The 18345-nt window shown below is 42.1% G+C and overlaps 1 protein-coding gene across 1 annotated transcript; it reads left to right on the plus strand.

Annotated features, from left to right (window-relative positions):
- The first annotated feature begins 4095 nt into the window (after positions 1 to 4095).
- Positions 4096 to 18277, plus strand: LOC135529617 (osteoclast-stimulating factor 1). Its single transcript, XM_064958276.1, has 10 exons — positions 4096 to 4266; positions 7768 to 7814; positions 7914 to 7964; positions 8233 to 8296; positions 9852 to 9905; positions 10132 to 10239; positions 10445 to 10494; positions 13670 to 13748; positions 14071 to 14169; positions 17256 to 18277. The coding sequence occupies exons 1-10, from the start codon at positions 4233 to 4235 to the stop codon at positions 17312 to 17314; spliced, it is 645 nt and encodes a 214-aa protein (XP_064814348.1). The 5' UTR covers positions 4096 to 4232; the 3' UTR covers positions 17315 to 18277.
- Positions 18278 to 18345: the final 68 nt, after the last annotated feature.

Raw genomic sequence — 18345 nt, forward strand, 5'->3', positions numbered from 1 at the left:
TCCTCAGACCCCTTGAGAGACCATATGCTGGTGCGGTTGGCCCTGGGTTCCTCCTAATGTAAGACAATGCTAGATCTCATGTGGCTGGAGTGTGTCAGCAGTTCCTGCAAGAGGAAGTTATTGATGCTATGGACTGGCCCGCCCGTTCCCCAGACCTGAGTCCAATTGAGCACATCTGGGACATCATGTCTCGCTCCATCCACCAACGCCACGTTGCACCACAGACTGTCCAGGAGTTTGCGGATGCTTTAGTCCAGGCTTGGGAGGAGATCCCTCAGGAGACCATCCGCCACCTCATCAGGAGCATGCCCAGGCGTTGTAGGGAGGTCATACAGGCACGTGGAGGCCACACACACAACTGAGCCTCATTTTGACTTGCTTTAAGGACATAACATCAAAGTTGGATCAGCCTGTAGTGTGGTTTTCCACTTTAATTTTGAGTGTGACTCCAAATCCAGACCTCCATGGGTTGATAAATTTGATTTCCATTGATAATTTTTGTGTGATTTTGTTGTCAGCACATTCAGCTATGTAAAGAAAAAAGTATTTAATAAGAATATTTCATTCATTCAGATCTAGGATGTGTTATTTTAGTGTTCACTTTATTTTTGAGCAGTGTATATACTGTATATACAGTGCCTTTGCGACCTTTTGCCACATTTCAAGCTTCAAACATAAAGATATAAAACTGTATTTTTTTGTGAAGAATCAACAACAAGTGGGACACAATCATGAAGTGGAACGACATTTATTGGATATTTCAAACTTTTTTAACAAATCAAAAACTGAAAAATTGGGCGTGCAAAATTATTCAGCCCCTTTACTTTCAGTGCAGCAAACTCTCTCCAGAAGTTCAGTGAGGATCTCTGAATGATCCAATGTTGACCTCAATGACTAATGATGATAAATACAATCCACCTGTGTGTAATCAAGTCTCCATATAAATGCACCTGCACTGTGATAGTCTCAGAGGTCCGTTAAAAGAGCAGAGAGCATCATGAAGAACAAGGAACACACCAGGCAGGTCCTAGATACTGTTGTGAAGAAGTTTAAAGACGGATTTGGATACAAAAAGATTTCCCAAGCTTTAAACATCCCAAGGAGCACTGTGCAAGCGATAATATTGAAATGGAAGGAGTATCAGACCACTGCAAATCTACCAAGACCTGGCCGTCCCTCTAAACTTTCAGCTCATACAAGGAGACTGATCAGAGATGCAGCCAAGAGGCCCATGATCACTCTGGATGAACTGCAGAGATCTACAGCTGAGGTGGGAGACTCTGTCCATAGGACAACAATCAGTCGTATATTGCACAAATCTTGCCTTTATGGAAGAGTTGCAAGAAGAAAGCCATTTCTTAAAGATATCCATAAAAAGTGTCGTTTAAAGTTTGCCACAAGCCACCTGTGAGACACACCAAACATGTGGAAGAAGGTGCTCTGGTCAGATGAAACCAAAATTGAACTTTTTGGCCACAATGCAAAACGTTATGTTTGGCATAAAAGCAACACAGCTCATCACCCTGACCACACCATCCCCACTGTCAAACATGGTGGTGGCAGCATCATGGTTTGGGCCTGCTTTTCTTCAGCAGGGACAGGGAAGATGGTTAAAATTGATGGGAAGATGGATGGAGCCAAATACAGGACCATTCTGGAAGAAAACCTGATGGAGTCTGCAAAAGACCTGAGACTGGGACGGAGATTTGTCTTCCAACAAGACAATGATCCAGTTTTATATCTTTATGTTTGAAGCCTGAAATGTGGCAAAAGGTAGCAAAGTTCAAGGGGGCCGAATACTTTCGCAAGGCACTGTATATATGTATTTATATATAAAACTGAAATATCACATTTACATAAGTATACAGACCTGTCACTCAGTACTTTGTTTTAGCATCTTTGGCAGCAATTACAGCCTCAAGTCGTCTTAGGTATGACGCTACGAGCTTGGTAAACCTATATTTGGGGAGTTTCTTCCATTCCACTCTACTGATCCTCTCAAGCTCTGTCAGGTTGAATGGGGAGCGTCATTGCTCAGCAATTTTCAGGTCTCTCCAGAGATGTTCTACCAGGTTCAAGGCCAGGCTCTGGCTGGGCCACTCAAGAACATTCAGAGACTTGTCCCGAAGCCACTCATGCGCTGTCTTGGCTGTGTGCCTAGGGTTGTTTTTCTGTTGGAAGTTGAACCTTCTCCCTAGACTGAGGTCCTGTTCTCTCTAGAGCAGGTTTTCATCAAGGATCTCTGTGTACTTTGCTCCGTTCATCTTTCCCTCAATCCTGACTAGACTCCCAGTCCCTGCCGCTGAAAATCATCCCCACATCATAATGCTGCCACCACCACGTTTCACTGTAGGGATGGTGCCAAGTTTCCTCCAGACGTGACGCTTGGCATTCAGGCCAAATAATTCTGTCTTGGTTTCATGTGACCTGATAATCTTGTTTCTCATGGTCAGAGTCATTTAGGTGCCTTTTGCTAAACTTCAAGCGGGCTGTCATGTGCCTTTTACTGAAGAGTGGCTTCTGTATGGCCACTCTACCATAAAGGCCTGATTGGTGGTGTGCTGCAGAGATGGTTGTCCTTCTGGAAGGTTCTCCCACCTCCACAGAGGAACTCTGGAGTGCTGTCATTGTGACCATCGGGTTCTTGGTCACCTCCCTGACCAAGGCCCTTCTCCCCCGATTGCTCAGTTTGGCGGCCAGCTCTAAGAAGAGTATTGGTGGTTCCAAACTTTTTCCATTTAAGAATGACGGAGGCCACTGTGTTCTTGGGAACCTTCAACACTGCAGAAATGTTTTGGTACCCATCCCCAGATCTGTACCTCGACACAATCCTGTCTCGGAGCTTCATGAACAATTCCTTTGACCTCATGCTTTGGTTTTTGCTCTGCCATGCACTGTCCTTATATAGACATGTGTTTGCTTTTCCAAATCATGTCCAATCAATTCAATTAACCACAGGTGGACTTCAATCAAGTTGTAGAAACATCTAAAGGATGATCAATGGAAACAGGATGCACCTGAGCTTAATTTCGAGTCTCATAGCAAAGGGTCTGAATACTTATCTAAATAAAGTATTTCTGTTTTTAATTTTTTATACATTTGCTAATGTTTCTAAAGACTTGTTTTCATTATGGGGTATTGTGTGTCGATTGACCATTTTTTATTTAATTTAATACATTTTAGAAAAAAGGCTGTAACGATACAAAATGTGGAAAAAGTCAAGTGGTCTGAATACTTTCCAAATGTAAATGTTATTTAACTAGGCAAGTCAGTTAAGAAAAAAATCTTATTTACAATGACGGCCTATCCCGGCCAAACCCAGACAAAGCTTGGCAAATTGTGCGGCGTCCTATGGGACGCCCAATCACAGCCGAATGTGATACACCCTGGATTCGAACCAGGGACAGTAGTGAAACCTTTTGCACTGAGGCAAACTTAGACCGCTGCGCCACTCGGCAGCCCAAATGCACTATACAACACGCACTCATGCACGCACGCACACACACGTGTGTTGGGATGTATAGACGTTACGTGGATAGAATATTTTGTATATCTGTAGACCACATAGGATAGAATAGTATATATACAGCAATAGTTGAACAGGATGGCCTTTACTATAATGCAGTATATACATGTGAAATTAGAAAAACAGTATGTAAACATTAATAAAGTGACCAGTGTTCCATGTCTATATACATAGGGCAGCAGTGTGTTACAATAGCAATGGTTATAAAATGTACCGCAGAAATGGAACGTAAATCACAGACAATATATGTTCTGGTGTCAGCTGCAGAGAAGTATTTGTGTATATGAGATCTGACTTCAAAAGAGTTACTGGATGTGTTGGCGGTGTCCAGTCCTCCCAGGCCGTTGGCATGGTGCAATAGTAGACAGGGTCAAAGTAGTGGGAATGGGGTAGTGGGTTTTTAATTGGTGTAGGGTTAGATGGAAAAGTGTTTTATTTATTTTTATTTTTCCCATTTTGTATCACAAAGTATGATGGATTTATATTATAGTCCAGTTGGCGGCGGTAATGCTACATTTTGGATGCCAACAGCCGTTAAACTCCGAAGAAGGACAAAGTATGGAGGCATGCGCGTTGCTAGTTTTCCGCCTAGCTGGTTCTGTCAGTACTTCCTCATTGGAAGTAAGAAACTGCCTATTTTATATTTGGACAATAAGCAACGTTTTCAGAATAAGAGAAGGCGTAGCTACGGTTTAAAAGTCTGAAGATGTCCAAACCGCCTCCCAAGCCAGCCAAACCAGGTAAGTATTTTATGATAATTAACTAACATTAGATAACTAGTCTTCCGCCCCATCAAGCAAGTGAAACCTAAACACCTAGGGTGTGTACGTAAATTCAATCTGGAGTGTGTTCTGGGCGTTCATATATTCAGATTGTCTGTTCGTAAATTTAGAGCGTTTCGCTCGCGGAACGTACACCGACTGGACGCTCTGGCTGAGGAGTAGAGTTGATCCGAGCGTTCTGACCTCACAGCGGAAGTCAAGCACCCAAGCTAACTGGCTAACGTTGGCTAGCAACTTCCAGACATATGAGAGAACACCTCACTGACAACTTTGCTCGCCCTAACTATCATAGCTGGTTAGGCTGTTTTCATGTTATCCAGATCATTGGTGACCTGTAACTGTTCTGCTGGCAACAATTTAATTACGCCTTTTCGCCGATGTTTACTGACACCTGACATTCAAGGGGTGTTGAGCGTTCGTAAATTCCTCAGTTATTCTTCGCTCTGGCACATTCAGAGGAGGGTGTTCTGAAATCAGAGTAGATAGCCAGTGCGAATTTACCAACGAACCCACTAGTGAGCGACCCAGCTAGTCAGCAAACGTTTGCTAGCAAATATGCTGGACCAGTTGTCATTGAATAATTGGACATTTCAAATGTCAGTGTCTCTGCACTCTTCTTATCGTGGTTGTCGATCGTTATGTGCAAGTATGTGGCCGTGATGGTCTGAATTTACAAGCGAACTAATGTGACTTCCCCATTTCGAGTAGCTGACGAAATCTGGTTGCAGTGGTGGATTTATGTATGGGAGGAACTGGGTGCCTGCACCCCAAAAAATCGGAATGGTGACATGTGCGAGATCGGTTTTCTATTGCTCATTTGCACATCACGTCAATGATATGTCACCGTGTGGGACTGTGGGTCAATTAACCTTGGAGTGGGCGCCCTGATTCTAGTTTGTGAGTTAGGCAGGCTATTGCCTGATAAAGTTTCCCTCTTAGAAGTACGAGCTGGAGCGGGGGTAGGTTGACCTCAGGACTCCACTGGACGCCGGAGGTAGGTGGAGCGGGGGAATAAAATAGCGCAGCTCTAACTTTGTACAGTACTAATGCAATTAGTAGTGCAATTTAGTTTGTTTTCTTGTTTGAAGTGTAATATTGTAATAATCAGGTTCTCTTTTAAGTGTGTTTTTCAATTTGTGCAATTTAGTTTTGTGTTTTTGTTAACAATAGGCTAATAGTGTAATAATTCAATTCTCTTTTTTTAATTTGTATCTATACTACAACCTGTTTCTATTAGTCTTTGTTACTACTTTTTTTTATATTTCTGAGTTAATTTTGTGTATGTTTTTATATTTATATAGTTTTAAATGTTATTTATTTGTGGTGTTCCAAATGTCTGAATAAAAATTAGTTAGTGCAGAATGGTGCTATTCCATTTATTTTTATTTTGTAACTTTTTGTAATTTTTTACTTTTAGTTTATTTAGTAAATATTTCCTTAACTCTTTCCTGAACTGCACTGTTGGTTAAGGGCTTGTAAGTAAGCATTTCACCATAAGGTCTAGACATATTGTATTCAGAGCATGCTCCACTCTCATGAAAAGCAAGAGCAGCAGCATCAATTATACAATTTCTCTCTTTCTCTACTGCAGCAGTTGTGTTCGGGAAATGCACGGGACCTTCTGGACAAGTTCATTCAAATTGCACATACCCGTGACAATTATATTAGATCCAACTGAGATCTTTGACATGATTTAGAATTCTAGATCTGGATCCGCTCAGGTCCTGGATCGGGTATTCAGGTACATGTGGATCCATAAAGACCTCTAGCTGAGAGTAGTGCGGGTGAGCTAGTCAGTACAGGCCCCAGAGTTTTCACAGAGGCAGGATGGGGCATGTAGGACCACAGTCACAGAACAGAGCAGGGTTTGTCTATTAACTAAACTGCACTGACTCACTGGAACACTGGAGTAGTATGTGGCCAGTTAGGGTGTATGTAAAGAGAGGAAATCTCTAAAGGCTTGCATACCCCAGTGTTTTCAAGTAGCCAACTGATTCCCATTCACAGCCTTTTTTTGTGTTTTCTTAATGGACAAGTAGACCTACAGGTATCAAGCCCCTCCCTGTAACACCCAGTTTTGTGCCTAATGTACACAACCCTGGTTTCTCTGTGCCTATGAACTAGTTTAACTTTCTCTCAACACCACTCTGGTCACATTCAACCACTGGGATTGAGACAAGGCAGTACAGTATTTCTTCAGAGGCCCTCCGGTCTTGTAGCCTTGGGTGTATGGACGAGGGCCAATGTCTGTTCACTGAGGATGGATCTGATGGAACATCTGTTGTTGAATAAGACATTTCCTGTAGTTAGAAACCGATAAGATTAGCATTCCTGCAACATTATTTTGATTAAATTTGATCTGAGAAATTTAGCTAATTGTTTACTTGCTTTATATTTAAATACTATTATTGGCATAGCTCATCAATATAAATACTGTGCATACCTTTAAAACAAATGTCATACTGGACTCTGACATTTCTTGTTCATTTCTTGTTTTTTTCCGTGTGATTTATTTGTGTATTAGTGTTGTACTGTTATTTACTGCACTGCTGGAGCTACATTGAACAAACATATAAACTCTACATGTAAAGTGTGGGTCCCATGTTTCATGAGCTGAAATAAAATTACCAAGAAATGTAATATGAACAAAAAGATTTTCTTTAATTTTGTGCCCAAATTAGTTTATATCCCTGTTAGTGAGCATTTCTCATTTGCCAACATAATCCATCCACCTGACAGGTGCTCCTTGGCCTGCATACTCACTCGACATGTCACCCATTGAGCATGACTGGGATGCTCTGGGTCAACGTGTTAGACATTGTGTTCCAGTTCATGCCAATATCCAGCAACTACGCACAGCTATTGAAGAGGAGTGGGACAACATTCCACAGGCCACAATCAACAGCCTGGTCAACTCTATGCAAAGGAGATGTCTTGCTGCATGTGGCAAATGGAGGTTACACCCAGATGCTGACTGGTTTTCTGATCCACGGCCCTACTTTTCTTTTCAAGTATCCTAAACCAACCGATGCATATTTGTATTCCCAGTGATGTGCTTATCCATACATTAGGGCCTAATGTTTAAGGCAGCCTTCCACACCTCTGATTCAGAGGGGTTAGGTTAAATGCAGAAGACACATTTCAGTTTAATGCATTGTTGTACAACTGACTATGTATCCCCCTTTCCCTTTAATTCATTTATTTCAATTTACTTTCCTTATGAACTGTAACTGTAAAATCTTTGAAATTGTTGCATGTTGCTTTTTTAAATATTTTTGTTCGGTGTAGAAACAAACATGTGTATGCAACAAACTTTTTAATTTGATTGAATGTTTGTGATAGTCTGGTCCCAGGGTTCATTTTGTGCCATATAGCCAACAATGAACAGGCAACGTTTGATGCACTGCACAGTTATATACATTCACACTAATGCCCGTTTCCCTCTCTGTTCTCTCATAGGCCAGGTCAAGGTGTTCCGAGCCATGTTCACCTTTGACCCACGAACAGTGAGTGTTTCTTGTCCTATAGGTTGGTCTCGTCTCTCCACTCCACCTCACACCAATCCAAATTAAAGTTGGTGTTTGTTTTCATTTTTTTCTTTTCAGCCAGATGAGCTCTACTTTGAAGAAGGAGACATCTTGTATATCTCTGATACGGTAAGTTACTGTTAACATCCCTTTCCCTCCTCTTGTCCACTTTTCTCCCTTTTAGTCCCTAGTATAATTTCTTCTTTCTGTCTCTGTTGCCCTCACTCTGTTTTGTTCTGTTGTTTTTTTACTCTTCATCCATCTCCCAATTTCTCTCTTGTCTTTCCCGTATCCTGTTCTTTTTTCTTTCTCTCTGTTGGTCTTTTCTCTCACCTCAGCGATACTTGCTGCAATAATTCATTTCCACTGGCTCTCGCTGCCTGTCTATCATCCTTAGAGTGACAGCAATTGGTGGAAGGGGACCTGTAGGGGAAGGAATGGCCTCATCCCAAGCAATTATGGTGAGTAACTAAACCATAACACTCCATGTGATATTGCAAGTGGCATGCAGGGTTTGACATTTAAGGGTTACCCTATTGCCTGAGGTAAGTGGCCTGCGCAGTCACGCAACTTGAGCCTGCTCTGTGGCTTCCCAATAGGGCAAGTGAGATATACCTGTGTGGGGGTGAAATATAGCCAGTGCTACTTTAACTTTTAATCTCTCGGGCAACCAAAAAAATACTCCTGACTTGCCCAATGGGCGAGTGCCTTTCAGACCTTAATGTCAGTGCCTGGTACGGTAAGGTGGATGTGGTGTCAAAATATAGGTGCCCATACATGTTGCTAAAGATATTATTCCATTGACTTGTCTTTAGATTGAGAAAGCAGTGTTTGATCATGTTGCCATAACCACCTCTGTAGGCAACCCTTAAAGGGAAACTACATTTTAACTTCATATTCATGATCTCTAGCACTACTCCAACATCAACATATGTGAAAATGGCGCTTTTCTATATATTAAACTCAGCAAAAAAAAGAAACCTCCCCTTTTTCAGGACCCTGTCTTTCAAAGATAATTAGTAAAAATACAAATAACTTCACAGATCTATATTGTAAAGGGTTTTAACATTGTTTCCCATTTTTCAATGAACCATAAACAAGTAATGAACATGCACCTGTGGAACGGTCGTTAAGACACTAACAGCTTACAGATGGTAGGCAATTAAGGTCACAGTTGTGAAAATTTAGGACACTAAGGAGGCCTTTCTACTGACTCTGAAAAACACCAAAAGAAAGATGCCCAGGGTCCCTGCTCATCTGCGTGAACGTGCCTTAGGGATGCTGCAAAGGGGCATGACAGGAATGTCAGTGTTCTGCCATGGCCAGCGAAGAGCCCGGATCTCAATTCCATTGAGCATGTCTGGGACCTGTTGGATCAGAGGGTGAGGGCTATGGCCATTCCCCCAAGGAATGTCTGGGAATTTGCAGGTGCCTTGGTGGGGTAACTTCTCACAGCAAGAACTGGCAAATCTGGTGCATTCCATGATGAGGAGAGCGCTGCAATACTTAATGCAGCTGGTGGCCACACCAGGTACTGACTGACTTTTGATTTTGGCCCCCGCTTTGTTCAGGGACGCATTATTCCATTTCTGTTTCGTCACATGTCTGTGGAACTTGTTCAGTTTGTCTGTTGTTGAATCTTATGTTCATACAACTATTTACACATGTTAAGTTTTCTGAACATAAACGCAGTTTGACAGTGAGGACGTTTCTTTTTTTGCTGAGTTTAGTAAAATAAGTGTTTCCAATGACATCAGCCAATTAGAAGGCAATGTCTACTCAATATTGGTCAAAATCACCCGATACACACACTTATCTTAATCTGTAATTTTTACTACAAAACATAGAAATGCACAATTTTCTCATACTGTATGTTGGTGGTGCTGGAGATGATAAATATGAAGTTGAAAAATTGTGAAATGTCTCTTTTAATAGCTCCATCTCTTTACTAAGGCTTTCATAGAAGCATGGTGCTCTGTTGAAATCCCATTCTGCTCTGACTTCCTCAACCTACAGTGGCCGAGCAGGCGGAGTCCATTGACAACCCAATGCATGAAGCAGCTAAACGAGGTGAGGGACCAAAAGAAGCCTGCTGCGTCACTCACTCTTCCCCATGCACTGCACCACCAATCATCTTAAACTATGAAATTGTCCTATAACAAACTATACATTTTTCTTCATATTGATTGTTTGTTTGCTCTACACTTTCTGTAACCTATATGAATGGTATACTCTAGCTTTGGGGGGGGGGGGTGTTGTGTGTGTTTTTGCATTATTGCTTGTTTGTGTGACGCAGGGAATCTGAGTTGGCTGAGGGAGTGTCTGGAGAACAAAGTGGGAATTAATGGACTGGACAAAGCTGGGAATACTGCCCTCTACTGGGGATGTCATGGAGGACACAAAGGTAACAGATCTACGACACATATACCACTACTCTCATTGACTGTATACAGAATGTACAGACACGTGCCTCAACGAAATCACACACTCAGCGTTTTTCTTGAATGACAGGGCAAATGCATGTCAGCCCACACACACACACACACACACACACACACACACACTGCAGTGAGATGTATGTCAATTTTGTGTTGTCATTTTTGTGACAGATGTGGTGGAGATCTTGTTGGGGCAGTCTAACGTGGAGTTGAACCAGCAGGTGAGAAGAACAGTTTAACATTTTGTGAAAGGCTGTTTCAAACAAATATGGTTACATTTGAGTTATTTAGCAGACGTTCTTATCCAGAATGACTCGCAGGAGCAATTAAGGTTACGTACCTAGCTCAATGTCACCTAGTCAGCTCGGGTATTCCAAACAGCAACTTTTCAAATCAAATTCTATTGGTCACATACACATGGTTAGCAGATGTTAATGCGAGTGTAGCAAAATGCTTGTGCTTCTATTTCCGACCATGCAGTAATATCTAACAATTTCACAACTACCTTTTACACACAAGTGTAAAGGAATGAATAAGAATATGTACATATAAATATATTGCTGAGCGATGGCCGAACGGCATAGGCAAGATGCAGTAGATGGTATAGAGTACGGTATATACATATGAGATGAGTAATGTAGGGTATGTAAACATTATATAAAGTGGCATTGTTTAAAGTGACTAGTGATACATTTATTACATCCAATTTTTAATTATTAAAGTGGCTAGAGATTTGAGTCAGTATGTTGGCAGCAGCAACTCGATGTTAGTGATTAACAGTCTGATTGCCTTGAGATAGAAGCTGTCTCTCGGTCCCAGCTTTGATGCACCTGTACTGACCTCACATTCTGGATGATAGCGGGGTGAACAGGCAGTGGCTAGGGTGGTTGCTGTCCTTAATGATCTTTTTGGCCTTCCTGTGACATCGGGTGGTGTAGGTGTCCTGGAGGGCAGGTAGTTTGCCCCCGGTGATGCATTGTGCAGACCTCACTACCCTCTGGAGAGCCTTATGGTTGTGGGTGGAGCAGTTGCCGTACCAGGCGGTGATGCTCTCGATTGTGCATCTGTAAAAGTTTGAGTGTTTTGGTGACAAGCCAAATTTCTTCAGCCTCCTGAGGTTGAAGAGGCGCTATTGTGCCTTCTTCATCACGCTGTCTGTGTGGGTGGACCATTTCAGTTTGTCTGTGATGTGTACGCCGAGGAACTTAAAACTTTCTACCTTCACTACTGTCCTGTCGATGTGGATAGGGGGGTGCTTCCTCTGCTGTTTCCTGAAGTCCACGATCATCTCCTTTGTTTTGTTGAGTGTGAGGTTATTTTCCTGACAGCACACTCGAGGGCCCTCAACTCCTCCCTGTAGGCCTTCTCGTCGTTGTTGGTAATCAAGCCTACCACTGTAATGTCGTCTGCAAACTTCATGATTGAGTTGGAGGCGTGCATGGCCACACAGTCATGGGTGAACAGGGAGTACAGGACAACGCACCCTTGTGGGGCTACAGTGTTGAAGATCAGCGTGGTGGAGATGTTGTTTCCTACCCTCACCACCTGGGGGCATCCCATCAGGAAGTCCAGGACCCAGTTGCACAGGATGGGGTCGAGACCCAGGGTCCAGGGTGTCAGGTAGGGTGGAGATGATATGATCCTTGATTAGTCTCTCAAAGCACTTCATGATGACTGAAGTGAGTGCTACAGTGCGATAGTCATTTAGCTCCGTTACCTTAGCTTTCAATGGTGGCTCTCTTGAAGCATGTGGGAACAGCAGACTGGGATAGAGATTGATTGAATATGTCCATAAACACACCAGCCAGCTGGTCTGCGCATGCTCTGAGGACGCAGCTAGGGATGCCGTCTGGGCCGGCAGCCTTGTTAGGGTTAACATGTTTAAATGTTTTACTCACTTTGGCTGCGGTGAAGGAGGGCCCACAGGTTTTGGTAGCGGGCCGTGTCAGTGGCACTGTATTGTCCTCAAAGCGAGCAAAGAAGTTGTTTAGTTTGTTTTCAGTTTCTGGCCCAATGCTCTTATCCTCTTGGCTACCTGCCGGCCAACATTGATAGTGTTTTTAAAGCCTGATTGGTTGTATGCAATTGATAGCATATTTAGTCTAAACGCGCTAGGCTCTATTTAGGCTCTTAAAGGAATAATCCACTCAACTGAAAATTCCTACGATTTACATTGTTAAATAATGCAAATATGTGAGAACAATTTGTTGTGAAAAATGTTTGCATTTTGTCGTTATAATAAATTAGGAAGTTGTGGAAATCTGTGGCGCTCAAGTTGACTACAAACCCCACAATAGAATGCTCTTTAGAAAGGCTAGGTGGCTGGCTAGCTGGCTAGGTGGCTGGCTAGCTAGCTAGGTAGCTAGTTAAACTTAGCTACACACTATACTGCGAAAGTCGATATCAGCATTTGAAGTAATTAGGTAGTTGGAAAGGCCCTGAAACAAACTGCACTATCAATTTAGGAGGTAGCCTACAATGACAACATGTTCAACCCGGTTGAGATCACATTTCTAGGTCAAAGCTGTGTGAGTCGGGTTGATATGGCAACGGGCAAGCAGGGTGACGAGAGAAGAGAAACTCTTTTGCGCCATGCTAGTTGAAAGAACAAAGGATATTAATCTGACAGAACACTTTGAGGACATTTGAACAAAATATATACTTTCTCATGATTACATGGACAGATGGATGTGTTCTAGACAAGTATGCCCATAACATCTATTGGCTTAATTGTTTTAAAAGCATTAGTTTATCTCTAGTGACAAGAACATTATCATGAAGGATCACATTTAAATCTAGGACCAGATTAAGTTCAGTTATGAACTTTAAAGTGTTATTTTTATTTTTTGCTTTTGTATTTCCACCCCTTTTTTCTCCCCAATTTCGTACGGACTTGGGAGAGGCGATTGTCGAGAGCCATGCGTCCTTCGAAACACAACCAAGCCGCTCTGCTTCTTGACACAATGCCCATTTAGCCAAGAATCCAGCCGCACCAATGTGTCGGAGGAAACACAGTACACCTGGCAACCGTGGCAGCGTGCACTGTGCCTGGCCCGCCACAGGAGTCGCTGGTGCGCATTGGGATAAGGATATCCCTGCCGGCCAAACCCTCCCCTATCCCGGAAGACGCTGGGCCAATTGTGCGCCGCCCCATGGGTCTCCCGGTCGCGGCCGGCTGCGACAGAGCCTGGCCTCGAACCCAGAATCTCTAGGTGGCACAGCAAGCACTGCGATGCAGTGCCTTTAGGCCACTGCGCCACTCAGAGGCCCCTTTAAAAAAAAATGTTTCTATGGAGATTCTCTGAGCAATCATTTTATGTCCATATATGATGAGAATTATGCTACGATGTGGGTATGGTCTTTTATTAACATGTGGGCTGTTTTGTTCTCCTGCAGAATAAACTGGGAGACACTGCATTGCATGCTGCCGCCTGGAAGGGATACTCGGACATAGTAGAGATGTTACTGAATAAGAGTGAGTCCATCTTTCTGTTTCAAGTTACCTTTTTTTGTGCTCTAACCAGTTTAATTTCTTATCTCTGTGTGTGTATGAGCCAGGGTTGGGGTAAATTCACATAGAAGTCGGTCAATTCAGGAAATTATATGAATTTAAAAAATTGGAATGACACTCATACCTTTTTCAATTGATTGACAACTCAAATAATTGTAGCATTTTTTTTTGTTCCGGAATTGACTGACTTCCATTTCAAATTGACCACAACCCTGGTATGAGCATGTCTGGTTATTTGTGTGTTTCTCATCTTTTATCTTTGTTTATTTCTGTCTTTGTGTTTCAGATGCCAGGATGGATATTAAGAACAATGAGAAGAAGCTGGCTCTGGAGATGGCCACCAATGCCCAGTGCTCCTCTCTCATTAAGAGGAAACAAGGAGGCAGTGAGTCATTTAGGCCTGAAGATGGAAGCCTTACGCAATCTTTGGTCGGTTTCCCGGACACAGACAAAAGCCCTAGTCCCATAACTCAAAAGCACTTTCAATGGAGAATCTCTATTGCACATGCTTCTTAGTCCAGGACGAGGCTTAATCTGTTTCCGGAAAACTGACCCTTATTTTCACAGTCGACTGATCAAGTTCATTGACTGTTAAACTTGTTATGGCTGCAATCCCACTAACGGGAGAAATGTCATCAACAACCGCTGAATTGCATAGCGCTACATACAATAAATATTACTAAAAATATTTATATTCATGAAATCACAAGTGCAATATAGGAAAACACAGCTTAGCCTTTTGTTAATCCACCTGTCGTGTCAGATTTTGAAATGATGCTTTACAGCGAAAGCAATCCAAGCATTTGTGTAAGTTTATCGATCGCACTACAAAACATTAAGTACACTTAGCATCAGGTAGCTTGGTCACGAATATCAGAAAAGCAATCAAATGAATCGTTTATCTTTGATCTTCGGATGTTTTCACTCACAAGACTCCCAGTTACACAACAAATGTTCCTTTTGTTCCATAAAGATTATTTTTATATTGAAAATACCTCTGTTTGGCGCGTTATGTTCAAAAATCCACAGGAAAGAGCGGTCACGACAACGCAGACGAAAATTCCAAATAGTTTCCATAATGTCCACAGAAACATGTCAAATGTAAATGTTTTTTATAATCAATCCTCAGGTTGTTTTTAAAGTATCTAATCGATAATATATCAACTGTAAATTTGTTTCACAGTAGGAGAGGGAAAAGCAATACCCATCCAAACTCTGTTGCGCGAGCAAAACTCATGTGACCAGTTGACGCGATGTTATCGTTCTGGCTCATTTTTCAAAATAAAAGCCTGAAACTGTCTGAAGACTGACACCTTGAGGAAGCGATAGGAAAAGGAATCTGGTTCATATCCCTTTAAATCCAGCAAAGGGAGGATATGGAACATGGAGTTTTCAAAATAGAAGCCACTACCTGTTTTGATTTTCCTTAGGGTTTCGCCTGCAATATCAGTTCTGTTATACTCACAGACAATATTTTGACAGTTTTGGAAACTTTGGAGTGTTTTCTATCCAATACTAATAATAATATGCATATATTAGAGACTGAGGAGCTGGCCATTTACAATGGGCACATTTTCATCCAAGCTACTCAATACTGCCCCTACAGCCATAAAAAGTTAATAAGCATTTCTCATTTAGACATTTTGTATATACAATACCAGTCGAAAGTTTTGACACACCTACTCATTCAAGGGTTTTAATTTATTTGTATTTTTTTCCACGTTGTTGAATAATAGGGAAGACCTCAAAATGATAAAATAACACACATGGAATCATGTAGTAACCAAAAAGTGTTAAACAAATTGAAATATATTTGAGATGCTTCAAAGTAGCCACTCTTTGCCTTGATGACAGCTTTGCACACTCTTGGCATTCTCTCAACCAGCTTCACCAGAAATGCTTTTCCAACAGTCTTGAAGGAGTTCCCGCATATGCTGAGCATTTGTTGGCTACTTTTCCTTCACTCTCTGTGGTCCATCTAATCCCAAATCATCTCAAAATCATTGGGTGATTGTAGAGGCCAGGTCATCTGATCCAGCACTCCATCACTCTCCTTCTTGGTCAAATAGCCCTTACACAGCCTGGAGTTGTTGGGTCATTGTCCTGTTGAAAACGAATGATAGTCCCACTCAGCGCAAACCAGATGGTGTATCGCTGCAGAATGCTGTGGTAGCCATGCTGGATAAGTGTGCCTTGAATTCTAAATAAATCAGACAGTGTCACCAGCAAAGCTCCATTACACCACCTCCATTCTTCATGGTGGGAACCACTTGTGATTGTTGTATCATCAAGGATCTCTGTACTTTGCTCTGTTCATCTTCCTCTCGATCCTGACTAGTCTCCCAGTCCCTGCTGCTGAAAACCATCCTAACACCATGATGCTGCCACCATCATGCTTCACCGTAGGGATGATGCCAAGTTTCCTCCATATGTGACGTTTGGCATTCATGCCAAAGAGTTCAATATTGGTTTCATCAGACCAGAGAATTGTTTCTCATGGTCTGAGAGTGCCAAAAGGCACCTAATGCAAACTCCAAGCAGACTATCATGTGCCTTTTACTAAGGATTAGCTTCTGGTAGGGCCACTCTACCATAAAGGCCTGATTGGTGGAGTGCTGCAGAGATGGTTGTCCTTCTGGAAGGTTCTCTGATCTCCACAGAGGAGCTCTGGAGATCTGCCAGTGACCATTGGGTTCTTGTTCACCTCTCTGACCAAGGCCCTTCTCCCGATTGCTCAGTTTGGCCATCTCTAGGAAGAGTCTTGATGGTTCCAAACTTCTTTTCATTTAATAATGACTGAGCCCACTGTGTTTTTGGGGACCTTCAATGCTGCAGACATGTTTTTTCCACAAAACTGTGCCCTGACACAAGCCTGTCTCGGCGCTGTATGGACAATTCCTTCAACCTTATGGCTTGGTTTTTTGGTCTGACATGTACTGTCAACTGTGGGACCTTTATATAGACAGGTGTGTGCCTTTCCAAATCATGTCCAATCAATTGAATTTACTGCAGGTGGACTCCAATCAATTTGTAGAAACATCTCAAGGATGATCAATGGAAACAGGATGCACCTGAGCTCAATTGTCTCATAGCAAATGTGCTGAATACTTATGCAAATAAGGTATTTGTTTTATTAGCAAACATTTCTAAACCTGCTTTCGCTGGGGCATTGTGTGTAGATTGATGAGGAAAATGCTTTATTTTATTTTAGAATAAGGCAGTAGTAAAATGTGGAGAAAGGGTCTGAATACTTTCTGAATGCACTGTATTTCAGTAACACTACTAAGAATTCAAGATGCCAAAGCGAGGAACCCCCAATAAAGAACTGTCCAGTCCACTGTCCAGTCCACACTGGAACATAGTTGTACTTTGGGGTCATGAGAGGAAATGTTTTAATTCCATTAAATGTAATTGAATCTCTTGGAAGTGTGACTGGCCTCAGCTCTTCCTTCCTATTTTGTTTTATTACAGATATCACACGTACACACAGCAATGCCGATGAGTACCTTGACGATGAAGACTCTGACTGATTGCCATCTTCGGAGTGGGCTGTCTCATGGGGTTTGGGGGTTGCAGTGTGTGGGACATAAATAGCTTGGTGGGGGGGATAGATTCCAATTTTTACACATTTTATCCTAACATCTGTTCATAGAATGGTAAACAAAAGTAATATATTTCATAATGTGATGGGAACATGGAATTTTTAAAACCTTAGGGCCTTGGTGAGGCGATGGGGTCGAGAAGGGAGAGACCGACGTTGTCTTTATAATTTAGATGATCGAGGGTTCCACTTGCTGCATCTCCGGGTGAGTCTGTGATTGCTAACATCAGAGAGGTTGAAACCGAGAGCTGGACCAATAAGCCTCTCTCACATTAAAGGTGGTCTGAACTTACATCGCAGGTGTGGCAGGAAGTGACCACGTGTTGAGTCTCTGGGTTTATTTATCTCTGGCGCTAGTAAACATTGGCTCGCACGATACTGGAATTAGGCTATTGACATTCCTCTGCTTTGTTAACGTCATGCTGAAAGTAACTTAATGGAGTCGTAATGCATATGCAATAATGGTCTGTCAATGCATTTTCTGCATTGTCAAATGTGAACATTTACTGTCAACAATCATGCCATCACTCATGGAATATGGTAATATTAGGTGTGCTGTTCAAAACATTTCCTTCAACATATATCTTCTCTTCCCTGGGCATTTGGAAAGTGCCACTGCATTTTTTCAATTTCCTTTCTATTCCTCTTCATTTGTTGTTGTTCATCACCGACCGCTGCGCCATTGTTAAAAGATAATTCTCTAAAAGTGCCTAATGAAGCCGTAAAGATTGTTTGTCTACAGATATTCATGTGATTGCAAGTGTATGTGAATGAGTCACCTGATCTGATGTCTTTCATAAAGATGTTTTCATCACTGTTGATTGATTTTGTCTTTGTCTAAATGCTTTGTCTGTCCTGTCAAAACTATGCAATAAAAAAGTTTATCTAATAATTTTGTATATAGAATATTATTTTGGAAACGGACATGTTTGTTCATTGAAACCCCTTTTTATTTTGGTT

This window comes from Oncorhynchus masou, chromosome 1, assembly GCF_036934945.1.
Source record: "Oncorhynchus masou masou isolate Uvic2021 chromosome 1, UVic_Omas_1.1, whole genome shotgun sequence".
NCBI lineage: Eukaryota > Metazoa > Chordata > Actinopteri > Salmoniformes > Salmonidae > Oncorhynchus > Oncorhynchus masou.